Source organism: Amphibalanus amphitrite, unplaced genomic scaffold (genome assembly GCF_019059575.1).
Source record: "Amphibalanus amphitrite isolate SeventyFive unplaced genomic scaffold, NRLGWU_Aamphi_draft 000559F_arrow, whole genome shotgun sequence".
NCBI classification, from domain to species: Eukaryota; Metazoa; Arthropoda; class Thecostraca; order Balanomorpha; family Balanidae; genus Amphibalanus; species Amphibalanus amphitrite.
The window spans coordinates 71,531-95,525 of NW_024882053.1; the positions used below are offsets into that span (position 1 = coordinate 71,531).

Consider the following 23,995-nt stretch of genomic DNA (forward strand, 5'->3'; position numbering starts at 1 on the left):
CGAAAGGTCAAGGTCAAAGGTTGACCTCAGGTCACGTGACCTCGAGGTCATCATGTATATCATTCGATGCGTCTTGTCGAGCTGAACACAATGAGACCATCCACGCGTCTGTATCTTGTTCCTGTACGGAGTTATTGGCCAAAAACCTTTGGTGACCTTTGATGACGTCACATGACCTCACAGCTGCCCAACAGCAAAACAGACCTCAAGGTAGTGAAGGTTGATTGTATATGAAGTCATGTATGGTATATGGGGCCATTCCGACCCGTTTTAGTGGTAAAAACAGGGAGTTGATTTTTCCCCCATTGACTTATAATGGGGAGGTCGCGAAACTGACCTGACCTTAGGTCACCGATATCAAAATTCCGAGATATACAAATTGCACATACTGGTACCCTAACTAAAGCCTGAAGAGAAGAAATTGATCGGTCAAAAACTCTAGCTCTGGCGTGATTGCAAACTTTTCTGAGGTAGGGTCACCAAACCGCCTCTGGTGACCTGACCTGAGGTCAGATCAACTCAAAATTTTCAGACATGTTGCGTAGAAGCCTTTTAGGAAAAGTCAGAAAATTTGAGCTTCCTAGCTCAACGCGTTTGGGAGAAATAACCAAAAAACCTCAGGGGGGGGGCTCCTGAGGCCCCCCCCCCCCGCCAGGAATAGGGTTAAGAGTGAGACCCCACGCACTACGGTGCGTGTGATTCACTGATTCTCATTAATTTCTGGGACGGAATGGAGCAGCACTACGTCACCACCTGTTGCCTTAGTGTAAAAACAAGGCGGTCTCTCCCATGTGACGCAGCCGGCGGCATTGACACGACAGGTGACCCGGTTAGCTTGAACCACTCCGCATTCACGCTTAGTCAAAGAGCGAGCTGACCTGCGTGGGATCCTGTTCAAGTAATGCAACCCTTGGTGGCCAGCCCGTCCTGTCCCCCTGACCCACTGACCGGACCTGGGACAGCTCCACTTATCACTACAGCCAAAGAAACTGGACTCAAATGTCGATGAGGCGACTGGTCTAAAAACATGTATGTCCGGTGTAATGAACTCTTGCTTTTGATGGTGCGTTTCCAGATGGGGATAAACGTATTTACATAGGTGGAAGTGCAACAAAAAAGAAGTTTAGACCCTTGCAATACTATTGTCTGTTTAGTGTGACCCCATTTTATTCATCGCATGAAATTGCATGAATTCAATGAAAGGGGTTATTGTCATTATGTTCAATGTGTCTTGCTTAGACATGCAACTTCTGATTTTACAAAGTGGAGTAGCATCTATTTCCATCACTAAAGTGTTTCTTACCATTTCCCGCCAGGCGTCACCCCTGACCCCCAAAAATGTTCCCACTGCGAAGTGCGAGGGCAGGAGGTGCATGCTTCGGTTTGACGATGTCAAACGTCACCTGGCAGGTTTTTGTTACTTATTGATTGGGGATTTGAAATTGTCATCATTTTCATCAGTGTTTTGGCTAAAATTAGCTTATGGGAAGCTTCTAGGATAGGCAAGCTATGATGATAAGCTACCGATGATGATAAAGCCAGTATATCAAGGATGACGACATTTACGTCACGTGTTTATTATTAGAAGTCCAATTCAGAGCAAATATATGTAAAAACTACTGCCACCATTTCTAACGGCGGAACTAGGCTATTGCATGGCTCACAAGGCCGCGGCCCAGTGGTGTAACTCATTCATGTGTTTCAAAATGTGTTAGCATAACAAATCATTGATTGCAGCGTTCCAATCAGTTTATACCACTCTCATCGTAATGCGGAAATATTCATCACGGAAACATTCATTACTAAAGGTAGTTCGCATGTCCGGCCACCAACTCCTCCGTCTTATCTTCACTTACCACCTAAATTCCGCCCATCCCATCCATCCATTCCACGATCCATCCATCCACGATCCATCCATCCATTCGACGATCCATCCACGATCCATTCATAAGACTTACACTGACATACCGTTATTCCATGATCCAAACACAGAGCAGCAATTATTGATTTTATTTTAGTGCAGTGCAATATGAGAACTATTCATGTGTGACTATGACAGCTTTATCTAACACTTTTGAAGTTCATCTTGTGATGACTTTGAGACCAACTGTCCGTAAGTTGCAGCGAGACGTAGGTAAGTTTCGGTCGGCAATCCTAGGCGTATGTCTCTACACCGGTAAGGGAGAGGGGCAGCGCTCAAAATACGATCTGCAGTCGCTGGTCAGCCCCGACCACTGAGGTCGCTTTGGTCTGAGGTCAGTCGAAACCCGCCGCTGCGGTCAGCGGTCAGCCGAAATCAGCCACTGTGGCCTCAACAGACGGCCGAAATCAGCCACTGTGGCGCGGACAGCCGAGACCCCCCCCCCCCCTTCGTGAGGGTGTGGTCCGGGTCCGTGTATCCAAACCGGGTCACCAGACCCCCTAGGTCACGGCGACCCCCTCCCTCCTCACGGGTCACGGCGGTCTGGTCGTGACTGGCGCCGCCCCCGGAACACCGGCCTCCAGCACGGCGGCTCGGACCGTGAATTGTGGGCTGGCACATGGCACACACGATAAAGTGGTTAGTAGGGTTGTTCAAAAAAACCGAATTTTGGAAAAGTATATGGGCTCATGGCTCATGTGGTGCGGTATTCTTTTCTGAGACCAATGATGCCCTTTTTACTGAAAAGTATTATTTGTTTGTTTTGTTTTGTTGGGTTAGGCCCTTTCGGTCTGACAAGACCATTTCAGAGCCGGAAGGATGATAGGAATTAGGGGGAGACATTGGTCTGGGCAGGCACCCTAGTAAGTCGCCGGGGCTGAGCCTGTCCAGAGGACAGGCCACCCAGCCCCAAGGCACTCACTGCACCCGGCTACGGGGTGCGCTCCCTCGGGAGCAGCGGTGCCGCTCCAAGGGAGCAGCCCGCATGAGATAAAGTTGCCTGTCCAGCCCGGAGGTGGGTTGCGGCGTGGAGGAGAAGGATTTCAGTATCCTGAGGATAGAAGCACGGAATGGTGAAGAAAAGTATTAACTGTTAGGGGCTCCTCAAACGGCTTAAAGAGGACCATGTTACGCCCGCCGACCAACCGGTGTCAATAAGGGCGAGAGTTCGACGCCGCACCGCGGCGGCAGCGCCTTATCGGCACCGCGCGCCACGACATCTGCCGGGCGGCCGGCTGGGCGGTGGGAAGTTATAAGTGTGTGGTCTTATTGCGCACGATCGGGGTGAGCTATCCCATGTTTTCGGGGCGGAAAGTTTCAGTGCAGCATCGGTGCGTCTGCCACGGTGGTCTGTGTCGATGGTATAGAAAATAACTCAAGCAGAGCTCAGAAAAGAATGAATGATTCCGGGTAGTTGCCTCGAAACAATCCGTTTCAAGAATACAGCTGCCTTCTTTACGTACCGTATCACTTGTTAATTCTTCAAAAAGCAAACTCTGAGCAATAACACACCTCTTTGCGTTGCTGTTGACAATTTACGTTAGTTTTTGACGGTGGCTCGCACCCCCAATATGCTGCCGCGCAACTTTATTCCAACGGCGAAACGGCAACTTCGCGAGAATCGAAAATTCACGATATACGTACAGCAGGGGCTGGCAATGCAGTATGCACAAGGACAGAATATGGAGGAGACCCGACAGTCATCGGCCCAAGTTTGGGGGTGGCTTTGACGAGCATATGCGTCACCAATGTCATTATTCAGATACGTTGATGTCAGATGCTGGGGCAGCAGAATCGACGCCAGGTGTAACTTAGATTAGCGGGTCGAAAGAAAACATAACATGTCTGGGAATGACAGAGTGGCCACCCTGACAGTGTGACGAAGTGAGACATGAGTAGAGACATTAGCCGGAGTACCTACTCATATAAATCAAGCGCCGTTTATCCAATCCTTCGAGCATAAGCGACGCCGGCAGCCCGGCCAGGGCGGCCGTGCCCACCGATGCCGGTCAAGACCCGAATCCAGACCCGGCATAGAACACAGCTCTGCCCTGACGTGACACATTACCCCGGTGTGTCACTCATGACGGATAGACCAATGCAGGAGCCTTGCCAGCTCCTGTTGTACCTACTTCGTTAAATTTTCGATTCTCGCTAAGTTGCCGTTTCGTCGTTGGAATAGAGTTACGCGGCAGCATATTGGGGCTGCGAGCCACCGTCCAAAAGCAACTTAAATTGTCAACAGCAATGCAAAGAAGTCTGTTATTGCTCAGAGCTTGCTTTTTGAAGAATTAACAAGTGATACAGTACGTTAAGAAGGCAGCTGTATTCTTGAAACGGATTATTTCGAGGCAACTACCCGGAATCATTCATTCTTTTCTGAGCTCTGCTTGAGTTATTTTATATACCATCGACACAGACCACCGTGGCAGACGCACCGATGCTGCACTGAAACTTTCCGCCCCGAAAACATGGGATAGCTCACCCCGATCGTGTGCAATAAGACCACGCACTTATAACTTCCCACCGCCCAGCCGGCCGCCCGGCAGATGTCGTGGCGCGCGGTGCCGATAAGGCGCTGCCGCCGCCGTGCGGCGTCGAATTCTCGCCCTTATTGACACCGGCCGGTCGGCGGGCGTAACATGGTCCTCTTTAAGCCGTTTGAGCAGCGCCTAGCAGTAATACTTTTCGGAAAAAAGGGTATCATTGGACTCAGAAAAGAATACCGCACCACATGAGCCATGAGCCCATATACTTTTCCAAAATTGGGTTTTTTTGAACAACCCTAGTGGTTAGGATACACAGCTGGAATAGCGTATATTGCGTATATGTGCGGCAGTACAGGAAGGGTACAAGAAAATCTTTGATAGCGTATCTGAACTCCCCAATACGCTGCAGTGACAATACAAAGTACGTGTGTCATTCAGCGTACTTTAGCAAAATAGCATGCCATTTTATTTTGGCAAAGAACGGAAGCGGAGGGCCTACTAATATTATGAGACACTTCACCAACAGCGTACGATTTTCTTATCAATGTCACATCGTAGTGAGGTGTAGCGCAGTAACAATTACATAACAATAAAAGTAATATAACAAAGTGTAGGAGATAATAAAAGGGCTGAATGTTTACCGGTTGAAAGGCTGCTGCCATGGCCGACCAGGCATTGATCTGGGCCAAGGCCGTTAGACGTGGCGATAAACGATAAAGCAGCACGTATGTCGGCCTTAGGCGATATATATCGCCGTGGCAATGTGTAGCAGCGTGTTTTCAGAGTTGAAGGGGCAACAGGTTTACGAAATATCTTATTTTTGTGCAATGAAGCGTCTTCGAAGCCTTTGATTCTAAGTTGATTGTTGGTTGCTTTTCTTTTCATGCGATAAAAACGATACGTTTCGTCAACTTTGATCGTTGCGGGAGGGGCAAAATTTCTTATCCCACGATCCTCCAGTAAAAGAATTTACATAGCTGTTTTAGAGAGGTGGATAAAATTTACCTTCTGTGTATCGGAATGCAGCCCTTTAGCCCATAGCTGGACTGCAGCCGACCTGTTGTCAAAACAGAGCGGGAAAACAGCGTCCAGCGCGCAGAGGCTGAGTCAGATCAGATACCGGATCCAGCGCGAACTCCGGGCACACTAACGAGTAAACGAATGGCCATTCAGGTCCACAAACAAAACCTCCGCACGACTTTAGCTGCAGGTAGTGAAGCTATGCCGAGACATTTGAGGAGGCTAGTTGGCCCCGTTCAGATCCGCTACGAATGATGTTTCGGTCTACAAACACGAGTCGAAATCAGCAAGGACGATCTTATACACAGTGATTTCCTAAAAGGCTCAAAGCCTTTCTTCCTGACGAGATTCTAACGGGTATACTGAATACTGTAAGGCATACTGAGAGATGCTAAAACGTGTTCTTCATCGATTTATACTGTTGTACATGTGCTTACGTCTCAGAGGCAATTCAAGTAAATAATTACATGCTGCACGCTTTACATAGTGCTATTAGAGAAATGCCACGTTTCTTGAACCATGCATAACGATTCGGCTTTACTGTATTTGAGATATTGAGCTTTGAGCCATGTGCTGATTTCCGGGCTGAACTGTAGAACGTATCGCGTCACTTTGCAGTGTGACAAATACTCTATTCTTGGACAGTGACACATACCACGTTTCTCTCGAACCGTGTGACGGAGCGCAATGCTCTCAATTACACTTGCAATGTTATGCCCGCGGAACGGCATAGCGCCCTACCGCATGCCGAATGTTCAGTCACCGAGGCCGCGACCTTGGTCACACAACACAGATAAATGGGTCGTGACACTCTAAGTGCCGAAACAATGTCGGGCCTCCACGCTGCTTCTCCTTCCCTTCTCTGTCTGCCTCACTGCATAGCTGGCACTGCTCTGGCGTTGTTGGTGCAGATACCAGCCATCTTTCGCCGTCATCACGACCGATAGGACCGCTGATTGCTGGACTTATTCATTGCCTTCGCCATCGCCATATCATTGAACTGCGCTTCCCACCATCTGAGCGGAGAGTTGTAAGTACTACCGCGACCTGCTCACCTTCTGCTGACCATCCCGTCCCCACCCATTCAGCCTGCAGACCGACTAGCACCCCTGAGAACCCCGCGAGGCATGCCATCCCCACTGGCGGAATCCGCCCGGCGTGCCTGGCGTGCCCGTATGTGTCACCCGCAGTGGATGGCCACACCACAGGTTAGCCATAAGCGACACATTGTGAAAGCGCGTTGTCAACAGGCGCGGGGAAGAAAGTGAGAAGCAAAACCTGGCCGGCATGCCGGCAAAGGCAGTCGGTTGTACTGTGTGATCCGGATCCCAGTTTTTGCGCCGATGGGAGGCCAGTCAATCCACAAGCATCTACACTTAATGGGCGTATAGTCTCGGCCTAATGGGCATGCATGCTGGTTGGATAGATTACAGTGCTGGTTTTTGACGAAACTTATTAGAATATTTGTAACTGTTGCACCCAACGATTTACGATGATGATATGATTACATCTTCACAGCTATCAAAGCAATCCACAGAGTCGCCTCTCAACATTAAAGCAGCCAAAATCCATAACACATTTGCATGTCATCGACCGAAAAAGACTCGGGGCTTAACCCTCGCACGACCAGGCCATTTCTCATAACACGAACGACCAGGGGGGGGGGGTTGTTACGACCCCCCCCCCCTGGCGTTTCGAAACGGAAGGTCGTAGAGCTTAGCGAAAAAAAACAACGGATTGCTCTCAACGAGATCTCGCGATTGGTCGTATATTTTTTGGTCCTAGGTCAACATTTGACCTACTTATGACCGGTCAAAGGTCAAATTTTCCGAAAAAAAATAAAACTTTTTCAACTTTCCGCGGCGATTGCGGCAAAACGGTGGGAGATATCGACTTGAAACCTTCACTATCGTGTTCCTTGATCAATTCTCTATCGTTTGGTATGTATTTCGTTTCCCTAGCTCTAAAAATGGCGCGTTGGGAGCGCCGGAAGTCGGCAAGGTCACAGTCGGCGGCAGAAATTCGAAAAATCAAAATTTAAATTTTTGAAATCTGATTGTATTTTTGGATTTGGGAGGTCCATTTGCTCCCTATAGAAGCTAATATTGCTGCATATTCCCATTGAGGTGACAAGAATTAGCAAAATAGTGGTTCGGGCGCTTTTCAAAAATAGTACCGGACGCTGTTCCTCTTGTGACGTCATAGCTCCGTGACCTGACCTGACCCGGTCAAGTTTCTTATACCATATGATAGCCAATACTTGCCCCAACATGCATGGGAAGTTTCATCACGATCCATCAACCGATGACCGTACCACCGGCAGGAAACCTCGGGCGTTGGCACTCAGTTTGTGAAAATCCGGCCGGAGGCTGTTCCCTTTGTGACGTCATAACTCCGTGACCTGACATGACCCGGTCAAATTGTTTTATCAAAAGATGCGCAAAGGTTGCCCCAGAGGGTATTGAAAATTTCAGCCCGCTACGACAAGCCGTTTAGCGTGCACTTCGAAAAAACCTCAGGGGGGGGGTTGATACAACCCCCCCCCCCCTAGGCGTTCTAGGGTTAAAGTTCGAAGCATCAAAAGGCCAGAAGCATGCCTGCCTCCTATTATTGTGCAACGTCCATTACCCTTTTGGTTTGTATGCGCAGCCACAAAGTCACCCATAAGACACATACGGATCGGATAACAGTAGATTGGAATGCTGAAATACACTGAAACACATGACATGTTATGTTAGCCGATCAATCCAAGTTTGAACAACAGCTGAAATTCATCGAGGGAGCCAATGTTCTTACCTATACTCGCATACCGCACACACCTCTAGCATACCGGTTGTCTAGCCGACTTTGAAAAATAGTCTCCCCGATCAGTGTTACATGAGCGTTTGCTTTGCTACAAATCCGGTATGTGTCGACAATTGTTCCCTTTCCGGACGCCAGCGTTTTTAGTTTTGTGATGTTGTCGGCTAGCATGGCCATGTATATTGAACTGTTCGATACTGTATCTAGCATGTCAACACATAACAGTAGCTCTACAAAGTTTTACCGAACACCATAAAGACGTAAGCTTACGACACTAAATAGCAAATCCATTTTTTAGCAGCCCAGAAAAAAAATGCTGTCGCCTAGGCTCGAAGTTTCGTTGCTGGCGATATCGATATCCGGAACCTTGGGACCCCAATTCACTTCTACCCCGCCCAGCCTCACTGGCCCCGCAGCAGCCCTCACTGGGTGTGGTCGTTTCCCGTTATGGCGCTCCACCCCCTCTCCTTCCCTCCTTCCCATTCTCATGGCATGACCTGCAAGCTGCAGCTAACTGCTAACCGGAGGTCAACCGGAGCCCGCAAATCACCGACAGCGGGCCGGAACAGGGAGTCGATTCTGTAAACAGGGCTAACAGTCGCCAATTTTAGCCACGCTCTCAAGCGGATTATTAACACGAGGGAGGCGTAAGAATGCGTGTTGTACTCCTAGCCACTTCCTGTCGTAGTCATTATTGTCTTTGTTTAATTTTTATTTTTACTATGCCCGCTTTAGCTTGTGTGCGTATGAATAGTTTGAATGTCTTTTTATGCCTTTCGTTTTTTACAACCTGACCGATGGCAAGGAATAGCCACTATATGTGAAGATTTGCCGGAATAAATTTGTATTGGCTGACCTCTCCGGCGGTATACGAGACTAATCCGTCCTGTTCTCCCCTGGTCAGTACCGGGCCCCTCCTCTTTCTCTGCTGCTTACGAGTGACATATGACACCAAATACCCCCCCCCCCCTCCCGTCCATTTGCAGTGCAGTGCAATGGTGCACGTAGTGCGCAGATTGCTGCAGGAAAGTCCAGGATTAGCCATTGTTTCGAATCGGTCGTGAGTTCGGACTAAATCGGTGTTTACTATGATATAGGCTGGAGCGTAACATTGTGGTAGGTTCTTAGGAAACATAAGACTCGTGTCACGATGCGCCGAACGTGAGAGCAATGTTTACAAATAACCTGCACTAGCTTATGGAGAGAATGCACATTGCATTGAATCCGAATATGTTATGCTTATCCATTACCGTCTGCTTAAGTCTCGGCTAAACCCTTATCCAGAAGACGGGTCCAATGTTGCGCTAGCTACGCAACGTTATTTTGGGACCTTTTCGTATCAATTTCGCTATATTGGCGTTGGACTGGGCCCTGAAACGCTTTAGTTAGGTAGGTAAGTACGTTATGAGACACACCCCAGTCTACAGTTTATTTAGGTATCAGCAACCACTAACGGCTGCAACATCTTTTGACTTGGGAGCATTTTCCTCATCCCACCTAAGTTGATTCGCTATCGGGCCTGTCGCCACGTGTGCACGACTTTATAAATTTGTCGTCTGATACCAACTATCATAAGATATTTTAAAAACTAATTGTAGGTACTTGTTCGAAGATGTTCTTTAACTGAAAAAAATGCTACATCATAACGTCTTTGTTAAAGTGGTTTGGCGCCAGTACATAATAAAAAAGGTATAGGAGGCGGTGAAGTAAAATACTCCATGCCGATTTTTCGGCATCTATGGCTTCAGTCTTCAATAATGTTCCAATCCAAACATCCAGAACAAAAATGGGTGAAATCAATGAAATCAGTCACAACTAAGAACGAAAATATTTTTTTTTTAGCTCGTGAAAGTAAACTGTTGAGATTTTGACAAACTTGTTTTCCCAGTTTCATGTAAAAGACAAACTCGGCTATCATTTCAACTACTGATTTTCACGATGTGTATTCCGTGTATTTTTCTTTCATGACAATGTGTCGCTTTTTACCGTGCGACTGATGTTTTATGCGTTGATGGTACAGTCGGGTACAGGCGTTGATGGTACAGTCGGGTACAGGCGTTGATGGTACAGTCGGGTACAGCCTGAACGATAGGGACTCTTTGTTCATCGGTGCCTCAGCGCTGGCAGAAGCCACCTGGCGCCCGTATAGACTGTGCCGCCTCGCTTGGATGTCAAGCGGCACAGCCTATCCACGCCTTACGACACCGGGCCGAGTCGCAGGATGAGTTTCATCTCCGGTTTCAGGATATGATTTTTCATTGCGAGAAGAATTGGTATGGTTAGGATGCGCTTCGTTCTGTGAGGAATGGGGGGGGATGAGGGGCTCGAGTCTTCCCGGCCAAAAACCCGGAGGGGATCAGCCCCCTCGAGCCCCCCGGCTCCCGCGCCTGGTAAAGAGTTCCTATCCATTAACCCTCGCCGGCCGAGGGGGGGGGGGGCGGGTGCCACCCCCTCATAGGGTTTTTTCGCGATAGCTCCGAACACGCTGGCGATAGAGAGCTGAAACTTGGCATACCTGACCTTTGATTCAAGTCGGATCTTTTGACACAACCGCATTTTCGGGTCAGGTCAGGTCACTGACCTATGACGTCATAAGTGAGCCTCTGCACGGTCTTCAGATGTCGCAACGTCGCAACGCCCTCACTGCCAGAGGAGATGTCACAGGAAAATGAAACTTGCAGGATCTAGTATCCATTATGAGTCTCACAACTTGTATATCTCGGATTTTTCCTAAAGGTCATATGAGGTCAGGTCATTTTCGTGACCTCACCATTATAAGTCAATGGGGAAAAATGAAAACTGCTATTCTGGCGCCGGGAACGATCTCCAACTATCTCAAGCACACAGAATCGTGATTTGATGCATTCCTTGCAAGGTTAGATGCGTCACTTTTGCAATGTTGACCTTGCGTGACGTCATTTATGACGTCATCAAGGTCATATTAGCTTTTCGTCAATAACTCTTCATCGAATTAAGCTAGCGAGTCGGGAAAGCCACCAATGGACTCAGAAAGACCTGCCGAATCGAATGATATGCGACATGACCTCTTTCGACCAGCTTCGTGACCTGGGGGTGCTGACCTGACCTTGACCTGAGGTCAACACCCTAAGTTGACCTGACCCGGACAAAAAGTATATCATTCGACGCGCCTGAGCGAGGCGAACACGATGCTGCCAAAATCGCGGCTCTGCGGCCGTTTTTGCGAAGTTATTCACCAAAAACTGAACCGTACCTTGGGCCACTTGACCTGACCTCAGAGGTCACTGGTTGACCCCTAGGACCTTAAAATCGGGTACCAATCTCTGCGTCTCGTAACGGCGCACACGCTCGTTTTTTCCGCGACGCGCTAGCTTCACCAGGGGCGAAACGGCGAGGGGGGGTCGTACCGCCCCCCCCCCCCTCGGCCGGCGCGTATGTAGAAAACCAATAGGTCCGGCGAGGGTTAAACTGCTAACTGTTACAGACTGTACCTCCTCCATTTCTGAAATCATCCACATGTATCTGCCTAATGCATCTGCTGGTGTTTTCCTCTGATATCTCTGATGTCTCTGAAATCGGATATCTCTGATATCTCAGATGTCTCTGATATCTCTGATGTCTCTGATATCTCTGATGTCTCTGATGTATCTGATGTCTCTGATGTATCTGATGTGTCTGATGTATCTGATGTGTCTGATGTATCTGATGTGTCTGACGTGTCTGATATCTCTGATGCCTCTGCTGCGCCAGATTACTGATCCTGCTGATTGGCCTGCTGGCCGGTTCAGTCCGCGCCAGCATCGATGGTTTCAGCGGCTTCAGCTCCATCAGCTCAAGGTAAGCAGGCCCGGAAAGGTCACGCATGCAAACGGAACATTAACCACACCGGTAATGGCCTAGGCGGGGCTGGACACAGCATATCAGTGAAATGATTCGAAGCTCGGTGTGGTTAACACTTCTAGGTACACGATGACTTCCCTATAGTGCTTTCCAACTGATGCGTTCTTGTATGTACGTTTCAGCTGCAATTTCAGCTGTAAAAAAGCTGCCGCCATAAAATATTTAGGTTCCGTTCGCAGCTAGTTATCATTACCTTCGCTGTTCATATCAGTATCAACCTACTCGCCTACTCGTACAATTCGAGTTAGCCAACAATGAACACTTTTTTATTTGTGTGGTAAGCATACACTTAAAGTGTGTCTTCTTTCCAGCTGTAACTTACTTACCCACTTTTCTCCCGTCCCCAGTGTCATCCACCCGAGTGGTCCGGGCGGCGCGGTGCTGCCGGTGACCGGCCCGACTCTGGTGCCCCCCGGGCACAGCACGGTGCCCCCGCCCGGCGGCACCGGTGCCCACTGTGCCCTGGCGGTAACGGCAGCCGGCGGCCAGTCGTCTCTGGTGGACCACACTCGTAACGTCCTGCTGGGTCAGAGGTGGGTGCAGAGGGCCGACCGGGAGTCGGCAGTGTATGGGAGGGGGCAGAAAGGGATGGAAGGCGTAAACGGTGTGCGGATATAGTCGCTTTTCCCAGCATCTGTCCTCTCGCCATCCCTTTGAGGCCCAGGTTATGAGGTCGTCCGCCTAACAGCCAAAATGATCAAACAAGAAGTCTAATAAAATCTTTAAACTGAAAAACTTGTGGCTCATGATGAGATTACTGAGCGTGTTTCGTATGCGTAAGATTAATCACTCACTCTCATTGCTTTCGGTAATCATTCAAAATGTTTACAAATAAGTTCACCATAATCAGCAAGTTTCAAAATCTGATGACGGCGTTCGCTCATTCTTTACTTTGCAAACGGTCAATAAACAATATTTCTAACCCTCCATACTCCTCAGTAAGAACGCCACCCCCCCCCCTACTCTCCCTTCCCCTCAGCGGGCCCAGTCACATCGGTGGTGGCACGTGCATCACCTACGAGGCGGTGAGCGCTGCGTTCGAGCAGGCGGCGGCGCGCTACCAGCTCCAACCCCAGGCCGACTACAGTGACGTGGAACAGCTCGGTCTCCTCGGCGAGGCGCTGACAGAGGTGGCTGCTTCGCTCGCCCACACGTGAGTGTGCTCATTTTGCTGCCCAGTGCCCATGGGGGCTCAGTCGGCCCGGGAGGGACTACCCACGAAAGGTACGGATTTTTCCGAGGGTGTTCATTTTTCATGCTTCGTTCTTAATCATTCCTTTAGATGTCCACTTTTTCAGATGACCTGTATTTGCCAACCCCTCCAGCAGTAACTCCGGCTGACCCATGTCCTCGCCTTCCCAGGTATAACCTGCCCCGGGAAGCCATTCTGCACGGCCTACCTCTGATAGACACCTACCAGACGAGTATCGCCGCCTTTTGTCCGGCCCACCTGAGCGCCGGTCTACAGTGTGAGGTATCCCGCTACCGGACCATCGACGGCACGTGTAACAACCTGGACAATCCGACCTGGGGAGCGGCGCGCACTACCTTCCGACGCCTGCTGGCACCGCACTATATCGACGGTACGGTGATGGGGAGGGGGGACTGAGGATGGAGAGGGAGAGAGGAGAGGAAAGGGGCGGTGGTAGTAAAGAGGGAGGGAAAAGATGCATGGAGATACAAAGGGGAGGAAATGAGAAAAGGGAGGGAGAGGAAAGGAGTAAGAGAAGAGAGCGAGAAGAGAGAGATAGATGAGAGAGAGAGAGAGAGAGAGAGAGAGAGAGAGTGAGAGAGATAGAGAGCGAGAGAGAGAGAGAGATGGAGACAGACAGAGAGAGAGAGAGAGAGAGAGAGAGAGAGAGAGAGAGAGAGAGAGAGAGAGAGAGAGAGAGAGAGAGAGAGAGAGAGAGAGAGAGAGAGAAGAGAGAGAGAGAGAGAGAGAGAGAGAGAGAGAGAGAGAGAAAAAGAGAGAGAGAGAGAGAGAGAAAGAGAGAGAAACGATAAACAGAGGAAGGCAGAGGAAGGCAGCTGCAGCTCAACAGTGCCTACATTCGTTAGAGGAGAACTTAACCCTCGCCCTGGCAGGGCATTTTTCATAACACGGCCTGGCAGAGGGGGTCGATGCGACCCCCCCTCGCGATTGGCTCCTATGGCACCTAGAAACACCAAATTTGGTAGGTAGGTGGGCCCCCTGGAGTTCTCGCCCCTGTGCAAATTTGGTTGCTCTAGGTCAATATTTAGGGGGGTTTTGGGGGGTATAAATGTAAAAATTTCGCTAAAAACAGGTCAAAAGTTTTCCGCTTATAACTTTTGATCTAATTAAGATAAAGCAAAAAAAGCACCAGTGAACTCAGCACGTCAAGGCGCGTCGAATGATATACTTTTTAGCTTGCTTAAGTGTACTTAAAGTTTTTCTTAAATTTTAAGTAAACTTAAATTTATAAATTAAGTTCAAGTTAGCCAAATTGCATCATATCGCATATCATTCGATTCGGCTGATCACCAGGAACACAATGATACCATTTTTTAAGCTCTAGCGTCATTATGTGCCAAGTTATTGGCAAAAACGTCATTTGACCTCAGTTGACCTCATTTGACCTGACCCATGGATAAGTACACCAAACAAAGAAGCACCAAGTGACCTGCTGCTAAGTACTGTGGTTTCAAAGCACAAAAGTGATGGAACGAAGCGGATATCTCCAGTATTTTCCGAATTTAGTATTTTCCCATAGGCTTAACATTACGACGTAATGACCTCTAACTGACCTCAGGTCAGTGACCTCAAAAAACCCGAACTATATGTTATACAACTCGGTGAACTTAGCACATCCTGAAAGTTTGAAGGAAATCAGTCCAAAACTGTGAGTTGGACAGGTGTAAAAAGAAAATTGAAATTTGACCATGACCTTGTACCGGTTTTTCTGACCTGGTGACCTGACCCAAGGTCACCCGGACCTGAAATTTTCAGGTCATATGTAAAAAGGTTGCCCCATAGGCTGTGCCAAATTTGGCGGCGCTTACGCTATCTTCGAAAAACCTTAGGGGGGGGTCGCATCGACCCCCCCCTGCCAGGGCGAGGGTTAACTGTTAGTTTCCAATTGAGTATATTACATTTTTTTGCTGGTGATCATTCTCTCTTTCGCCTTTCATCTCTTTTTCCCTCTCTTATTTCTCCTTTAAAGCTTGCTTCTCTTACCAACAGTCAAATGTTTTCCCCTATAACTTTCCCCATAGTTTCTTGTCAAGCCCTCTTCGTGCCCCCCTCGTCAGGTGTTTCGGCCCCGAAGGACGTTCTGGCCGGTCTGCCGCTGCCCAGCCCTCGCCGAGTCTCCGGTACGCTGCACAACGACCAGGGTCGACACGACCACGCCGTCACCGTGATGCTGGTCGCCTGGGGTCAGATGATTGACCACGACATGACCTTCACCGCCGAGGTCAAACCCAAGGAGATAGGTCAGTGACGTCAGACGTGATGGGACTGGATCTGTTGTAGATAGAGGTGGGCATCTGTTTTTTTTTGCGACCTAGCTCCATTTCTCGTGATCAGATGTGCATAATTATCGACAGAATGAAACCAAATTTGCGTTTTCGAAGTTGAGCAGTCATTCAACACCTTGCAAACTCCAATAGATTTGCTTTATTTATAAAACCCCACGGTGTTATTATTACGCCTGTGCTGTACCTGATCGAGCCATGCAACTGTTAAAAAGTCCCGAGGAGATTGGGAATCGGATTATATCGTAAAAACGATTGAAAGCCCAATCAATATGCGTTCCTCTTCAACCCATAGAAAAAATCCGTCATTACAAGCATTAGCATCACTCCCATGTAGGTAGCTAATTAACCTCCTTCAGCTAAGGTGCTAAGCACACAAAAAAAAAAAACACAAATAAGTTCTACGCTCAAAGTAAAGGTTCAATTGCCGGAGGGCATGCATGCGCCGACATGCGTGTGTAGTGCGTACCCTGCGCTGCCTCGAGCGAACAATGCCCGTTCAGTGACCCGCCCGACCCACGTGCAGCTAACACAGAGAGGAAAACCCCTCACTTTCCTCTCTCCCTCTCCAAGCAGCGGTCTGTCTAACCAGCGACAACTTAGGTACGTGATAAACATGGATATCTGACATTTCTTCCGGATATAATGCTCTTAATCTTGTCACGCATCGGACTAGTTAATTTTTCTCCAGTTGTATTGCTTGTGTGAGCTTTGTGAAGTGCTCGGAGGCAAGGAAAATGACCGTTGTTGAAGGAGGTATCAGGTGTATGAGGTGGTTGCGGATATGACAATTTGTGTAAACAGAGGTGAAACGGTGGTTTGGATCACTGGTAATTGGGGAACACAAATTTCCCAGAAATATTTCGACTTAGAAGGCGTGACATGACCAATACCTACCATCGTTTCCGTCATTAAGGCTACGGCTATTATGGTCAGCATGTACAGCGTGTACTTTTATCCGCCGTGACAGATAAGGGTCAACGCTGCTCCGTGCTTGTCAATCACTTTTGCTCACCTTCACCCAATCGCTTCAAGAAAGAAGAAAATACTAACGAATTCACAACACATAGTTGTTGACAGGCGATGGGCGACAGAATGATTTGGAATGAAAAAGAACATCGTCAAATAACAGCAGGCAGAGGCCCACTATATAGTACACATATGTACTTACATCGCGATAGTCTATAATTACACGCTCTAACTTACCGAGCCTTTATGCCTTGTTGTTCCAATACATTTACATGAATTATTATTGATTTTGAAGCATTCTTTACCTAAGCGACCCCATACTATGTCTATGTCTTGTATGCATCAACTATGTAAATACGTTTTTTACCTTTCTGGAAAACGGGCACATTATTATTGAAATCAGCGACGGGAGATTCATCGTAAAGTAAAAAACTAACAACTGTCGACTGTAGCAACCACATACCTAGCATCAGATCAACATGCTAATCTCTGTTAGACTTCCCGGTAAAGTTGATTCAGTTTCACCATTATCTCGTTAAATGTTGCGGTTTTTGCCGCATGTTTGCGCTCGTAATATGTGGTTTGATAGCGTGACGTCATTACGCAAACCTGCGTATGAATGCAGCAAGCACGTATGTTTGTAGAGTGAGCAGCAGCTCGACTAAGCAGAGATTCGAGAATCGACAATTCTTCGCCAATCCTTCAATAAGCGCTCTTTCATTAGCATCAAGGGGCTATTTTATCCACGTATCTAGCATCTCATCATAGTTTTTTAAGACGTTAAGAGGTTATGAGCTTGCATACATCGCTTACCCTTTGCTGCTCGGCTCTGGTTTTCCTAGCGTCATTGTTATAGCGTTGCGGGTCTAATGAGGGACCTTCGCCACTCCGTGACAGACTGAATGGCCGTTACGGGCGGCGACCGGGTGTGGTCGACGGCGCAGAGAGACACTCACGACTGTCAGAGGGCCGACAGAGCTCCCCCCAGGGGCCCCTGTGACCGTGATCAGGGCTATAAGTTGGCCTTGGACAGGCTCACATACCTACCTACATATCAGTAGTTTAATTAACTGAAGACGGAACGTTTTCCGACTTACCTGAATTGTTAACAGGCTATTATTCTATATCACAAAACATGCTTGCAAATGGTTATTTCTTGATACAAATATCATTCTGCACAAAGTATATGTCAGTTTTTGTGCAGCACTAAAAAGGTGCTGCTACTCGTTTAAGTCTGACAGCACTAAAATACAAGGTCCGACACAATGGACCTGTATCTGTCTGACGGTATTATCTCAGAGTTGCCATGAGTCTATGACCCTGAGTTAAAGTACAGCGGCGGACAAGGCCGGAGCTACTTGCTTCCACTCCCGCCCATTGCTTTCCTCATTGGCAGCTATCGCTCCAGATTTGAACGGTTTACTTCCTTTTTATATGGCAATACCCCTTCAGTACATTTTTCCAACTAATAACGCTTTTCATATCAGGAATGATTCAGCTGACCGCTACATGTAAACGTTTGTAGAATGTCTGAACCAAACTATCTGCAGTGGACAGAGTGGTGTGATGCGTGATGTATGTATCATTGTAATTCTAAAACATCATGACACACTGTGCCGCCATCATGAAAAACATAACCAGTGTGATGTAACACATTGTAACGTAACACCCCGTGACGCAACACCGCCGTGACGGTCGCCTTTTCAGGCCGTAACGGGCGGCCCAAGATGCCCGACTGCTGTAACGACCCGCGTCACGCCGACAATCCGCTCTGCTACCCCATCGTCATTCCGGCGGAGGACGAGTTCTACGGCCTCTACGGACAGCGCTGTATGAACCTGATCCGCTCGCTGGCCGGCGTACATAACCACTGCAAACTCGGTGAGAAAGGCCTCGTGTTGTAGTGTACATAGTTTTGGTGTGATTGGTAGCCTTAAATAATGTACAGAAAGAGCACGGGCACACATGCAGAACGGTTTTTCAGTAAGAAATGTCACCATACTTTACCAAGTTTACCTCTGATTTACCCAATCAAATAGATACCGTGTGCCTCTCCTCAGGTATAGATGACCCCATCAACCACGTGACCTGTGCGCTTCCCCAGGCCCTCGTGACCCCATCAACACGGTCACCTCCTACCTGGACGCCTCCTTCGTGTATGGCTCGGACGAGGAAACTGCCCGCCGCATGCGGACCTACCAGGGCGGCCTGCTGAAGACGCTGCCCGTGTTCCGCGAGCTCGGCCTCAAGGACCTGCTGCCGCCCAACCTGCACGCGCCCGACGAGGGCTGCATTCGGCCCTCCAATGACATCTTCTGCTTCGACGCAGGTACGAGGTGCTGGGTCTGGTACTGAGATGCTGGTTTTGGCAATGATGACATGACATTAGTGCTATTCTACGAGTAAAGGTCAAACATGTTTCAGTGTAAATCAGTAGTGCAGTTTTTTTTTTCTAAATGCAAACTCTTGCCATTTAGCAGCATTGTGTATGACCAAAGCACGACGGCAACTGTGTTTGCCCGAATATCAAAGTATGCCAGCTCGTATGCTGGATAAGTATCGCTGAGGATTCACCTAACGGCGTCCCTGTCCCCAGGCGACAACCGAGTGAACGAGCAGCTGGTGCTGGCTACAATTCAGACGTACTTTGTCAGAGACCACAACCGGATCGCCACTGAGCTGTCACTCATCAACCCGCACTGGGACGACCAGACCCTTTACCAGGTGGGAGAGAGGGGGTGTTAAACCGAACTGGGACGACCAGACCCTTTACCAGGTGGGAGAGAGGGGGCACAGTGTAGTGTTAAACCGTACTGGGACGACCAGACCCTTTACCAGGTGGGAGAGAGGGGGCACAGTGCGTTAAACCGTACTGAGACGACCAGACCCTTTACCAGGTGGGAGAGAGGGGGGCACAGTGTAGTGTTAAACCGCACTGGGACGACCAGACCCTTTACCAGGTGGGAGAGAGGGGGCACAGTGCGTTAAACCGTACTGGGACGACCAGACCCTTTACCAGGTGGGAGAGATGGGGCACAGTGTAGTGTGAGAGGGGGCACAGAGTTGAACCGTAGTGGGACGACCAGACCCTTTACCAGGTGGGATAGAGGGGGCACAGGGTGTTGAACCGCACTGGGACGACCAGACCCTTTACCAGGTGGGAGAGAGGGGGCACAGTGTAGCATTAAACCGTACTGGGACGATCAGACCCTTTACCAGGTGGGATAGAGGGGGTGTTGAACCGTTTTGGGAAGCCTGTATCAGGTCAGCGTGCTGTCATTTGGGGTAGATATTGGGTTGTATTTGCATTTCGATGCTTAGACGCTGCATCAGATTTGGACCAGGGGGCACAGAGGACCTTCAGACCTGTGCATGGTCCCTCTTTAGCTTAACTGGCCTGGAGCCTGGAACTGAGGCAAGGAACTTTTTTCAATGCGTGGGTAATTGCCAGACGTGATTTCGGTGTTTTCAGTTCCAAGTGCTGACGAAGCGCTGATTTGTTTTCAGGAGACCAAAATGATCATGGCGGCTCTGTGCCAGCACATCACATACAACGAGTTTCTGCCAATGGTTCTGGGCAGGGAGGTCATGGAACGCGAGAGCCTCATCCTAGGAAAGGTAATGGAAATGGGTAAGGGGCCGAATATGACAGTTGTCTTCCTGTACCTATTCTTTCCATGAGATCTGCAATACGGGAAAACTTGTAACAAATAACCAATGATTTGCGCCCATGATCTAGTGCTGGGCGCAAAATGACCTTGTAGTCGGCGCGCCCAAAATAACAAACAAACAATGATCTAGTAAATTTATCTTAGGAACAATATTTTATGGTGACGTGAGTCAGCATTTGTAAGCCACTACCACTATCCACTCCTCCTCCAGTAAACCCGTCGTAATATTACGTTTGTACCCTCCTCCCACCACAGGGCTACAAGTACGACCCCACGCTGGAGGGCAGCACGGCTCTATCGTTTGCCACGGCCACATTCCGGTTCGGCCACTCGCTGCTGCCTGCCGTGGTCGAGCGCTGGTCGGTGAGCAGAAAATACATCGGTGAGTCGTGACCGTGACCTCGTGTGACAGTCACGGAAAGTCGGCGCATATAGCGCGGAGGGGGACAACACCCGTGCAGACTGCACAGGACTGGCGTGACATGAGGGAGCGGCGGGGGAGGGGGGCTGCTGGTGATCGGTATTTACTGTTTACCCTCACGGTGCTTATCAACCGCTACTGTTTCAGTAGGTAATTTTATTTTTTATTTATGTTAAAAGTTGTCATCATTGTCTTTCTGTCGTCTCCACATGAACGATGTGTTCCAAAATAAATGCTGAGCTCCCGGCCGTTTGACTTAAAATCTTACACGAAAATTAATAAACCCGTAAAATCTTTCGCTAAGGACAGGCCGACTTTCAAAACGTTGCTCATGTTTTCGCTACAATTTTCGTGCTTCCTTCCGACAGACGCATGTAACTCACAAATCCACCCTTCCCCCTCCGACACTCATCTAACCCCCTAACCCCCACCCCTCCACATCCGATACCCATCTAACCCCCTGACCCCCACCCTCTCCCCCTCCGATAGGCTCCCGTCGACTGAGCGAGCTGCTGCGCCAGCCTTACGACATGTACCGGGGCGGCTTCATCGACCAGTACGTCATGGGGCTCATCAACCAGGTCGCCCAGGCCATGGACAACCTGGTCACACAGGAGGTAAGAACAGCCCACAATATTCGAGGGAGGAAGTGAAGGCAAGAGAACATTCACATTCGTATTGCGATTCATTCCTTCCATGATATGTACTAGGGTTGACTATTAAGTAATGGAAGTGCCCTAAGCAATTAAACGTTATTGCACGTGCACATATTTTTTGGGTGTCATTTCATGCGCCGATGTTTTTTCTATTCAATGGTGAAGACCACATGTCCTTAGCTACTTCTTGCTCCAAGCTATCGTCGTTTTCCCAAGAGACCACCCGAACCTGCGGCGCACCATGAAAAAGGAGTCTGGCAATGGCCAAATTCGCGCGCCAAGCGCCACCGCGAGGTCATCAGAGCTTATTGGCTTATTGTTATGGCTACACAATGGACAATTGCTATATTTTCATCAAAAAATACACATAGGCACGATAAACGACAGCATACACTACTCCACATTATCGCCTTCAAGCATCACACACCGTTCCAGCCTCGTCTTGACCCACTCCTGGAACGCCGCCAGAAGACTGATCGGTGCTTTCTTTCTCAAACCGATGAAACCACCTACATATCGTCTGTGGGGAGGCTGCGTCGCTCCATACACTTACAAAAGAAATTTTCTGATCTTGGTAGGCCGTTTCCCTACGACAAACTGAGCACTAATGACCTTACACTCGGCGCTGGCGCGCGGTTTTGGCCATTGCCAGGTGGTGCGCCACAGGTTCGGGTGGTCTCTTCGGAAAACGACGATAGCTTATAGCAAAAAGTAGCTAAGGACATGTGGTCTTCACCATTGGATAGAAAAACATCGGCGCATGAAATGACACCCAAAAAATGTGTGCACGTGCAAAAATGTTTAATTGCTTAAGGCACTTCCATTACTTAATAGTCAACCCTAGTACATACATTGTACATAGTTACTTGCAGTAGATATTTTCGCAAAAAAGTAGATGTTTCCGCAACTTATGCTTATAGCAAATGCATAAAAGCAAAATTGGGCACATGTTTGCATAATACTGAAAAAAGCATCTATATTTTTGTCATTTTTATTTTTTGGTGGCTTGCATGATGTCATAGCATATGGCACTCTGCACCGTTTCGTCACCTTCTGCTGGGTCGCCAGTGTCACAGTGTATAAGCTATTGTATGACGCTGCATTGTGCTGCATTGAATCAAGAGAGAGAGCGCCGTGTGTCCCGCCCGGTCACAGTAAAAACTGCCCCCCCCCCCCGGCCCTGTTTATGACAAGCTCCCATCGCGGACGTTGGTATCAGTGTGGTGGACGGCCAAAAACTAGTCGGTTGCGTCCCCAGGCCGCCAAAAACCAAACTTTGCCAGCTGTCGCTTCTGTCGCTTTGCGCAAAACAATAGTATCTGGCCTGATAACTATGTCAGTGATAACAGAAGATGTTCGGTTTTCCTGACCTGTCACGACCTTGTCTTTTAATGACTTTAGCGACAAGATACTGATAATTTTATGTTATCTCGGGACTGGGGCGGAGTTATTGGCTCTCTAAACTTTCCTTTTAGCACGTTGTAGGTAGGGGAGAGTCGGACACATTCGTGCAAAAAAAAAGGATAAATCCATATATCTGCTCTTTGGTTAGTGCAACGGCAAAATTGTTGATTGTAGTATGGAAAGAAATTATTTCAGATAGTTTTCCTCTTTAACAGCTATCCTCTAAAATTATTGCTTCTATTAGAAAAAATGACTTTTAATAACTCTGAACGTTTGCACGAAACTGCCCCACCTATGGGGCACTTTCGTGCAAAGGATGGGGCACTTCCGTGCACCCTGCAAAGTTCGAGCAATTACCGGGCATTACCAGAAAATTACCAAGAGAAATTGGCAGTGGGTCATTTCACTTGATTCCTTTCGACAAAAATGCATTGCACAACTATTTAGAAAGAAATGGGTTGGCCAACAAGAATATGCCAACTGCCGGCCTCCGTGACCTCGCCAAGGTCGCGTGAATTACTTGTCACGACGTCGCAAGCAGCCGAGACTGAGTCAGGCGAGCGTCATTAGTGAAACCTACTACAGATAAAGTCATAAATCACAAAAACGAAAAAAAATATGCACGAATGTGTCCCTAGGCAGTGCGCACACGAACCTGCCCTACAACGTTACTTGTAATATATTTCAAAATTTCTTGTTGAAAAAATTACACTTTTTCAACAAACAAGTTTGCAGCGGTTCCGTGAATAGAGTGAGCTTCTTCGCCCCCAATTTTGAAAAGCTGAACCACATTTCCGAGTCACGATCACAAAATGGATGATATGAAAAAAGTTTGGAAAGCGCACGAATATTACAAATCTGCGCTTTTATCAAGCATGACAGCAGGTACAGTGTTGTCTTCTACAGTGAACGAAGAGCGGCAATGATAGACATATTTCCATAATTTACCTTGAGCTCGTGCAGTCACTCGTGTTCCCATAAACTGCTGAAAACGAATGTGCCCCATGCACGAATGTGCTCCACTCTCCCCTATGTTGGAATATTGGTGTAAATAAAGGTCAATAAAACGTGACGGTCATAAATATGATGGCTACATTTTTCTTTTGAAGACGGTATTGCATGCCGAAAGGCAGTGCAAGGAATAGGCAAGGCAAGGCAACAGTGATATAATTTATGTCATAAATGTCATTTTGCATACCATTTGCTAGTACGTGCTCGCTGTCTCATCACAAGCTGACTCCGGATATCCCACACGAAACGGCCATGAC

At 48.3% G+C, this 23,995-nt stretch overlaps 1 protein-coding gene across 1 annotated transcript in view; it reads left to right on the forward strand.

Annotated features, from left to right (window-relative positions):
- LOC122393866 (peroxidase-like) overlaps positions 1-23,995 on the forward strand; it is a 31,758-nt gene that overhangs the window by 5,502 nt on the left and 2,261 nt on the right. The window contains exons 2-12 of the mRNA XM_043390290.1: positions 11,962-12,048; positions 12,459-12,644; positions 13,091-13,264; positions 13,474-13,694; positions 15,382-15,564; positions 18,283-18,456; positions 18,680-18,904; positions 19,172-19,299; positions 20,083-20,193; positions 20,502-20,628; positions 21,157-21,284. Coding sequence (XP_043246225.1) covers positions 11,962-12,048; positions 12,459-12,644; positions 13,091-13,264; positions 13,474-13,694; positions 15,382-15,564; positions 18,283-18,456; positions 18,680-18,904; positions 19,172-19,299; positions 20,083-20,193; positions 20,502-20,628; positions 21,157-21,284 — 1,744 coding nt within the window. The remainder of the gene's footprint in view (positions 1-11,961; positions 12,049-12,458; positions 12,645-13,090; positions 13,265-13,473; positions 13,695-15,381; positions 15,565-18,282; positions 18,457-18,679; positions 18,905-19,171; positions 19,300-20,082; positions 20,194-20,501; positions 20,629-21,156; positions 21,285-23,995) is intronic.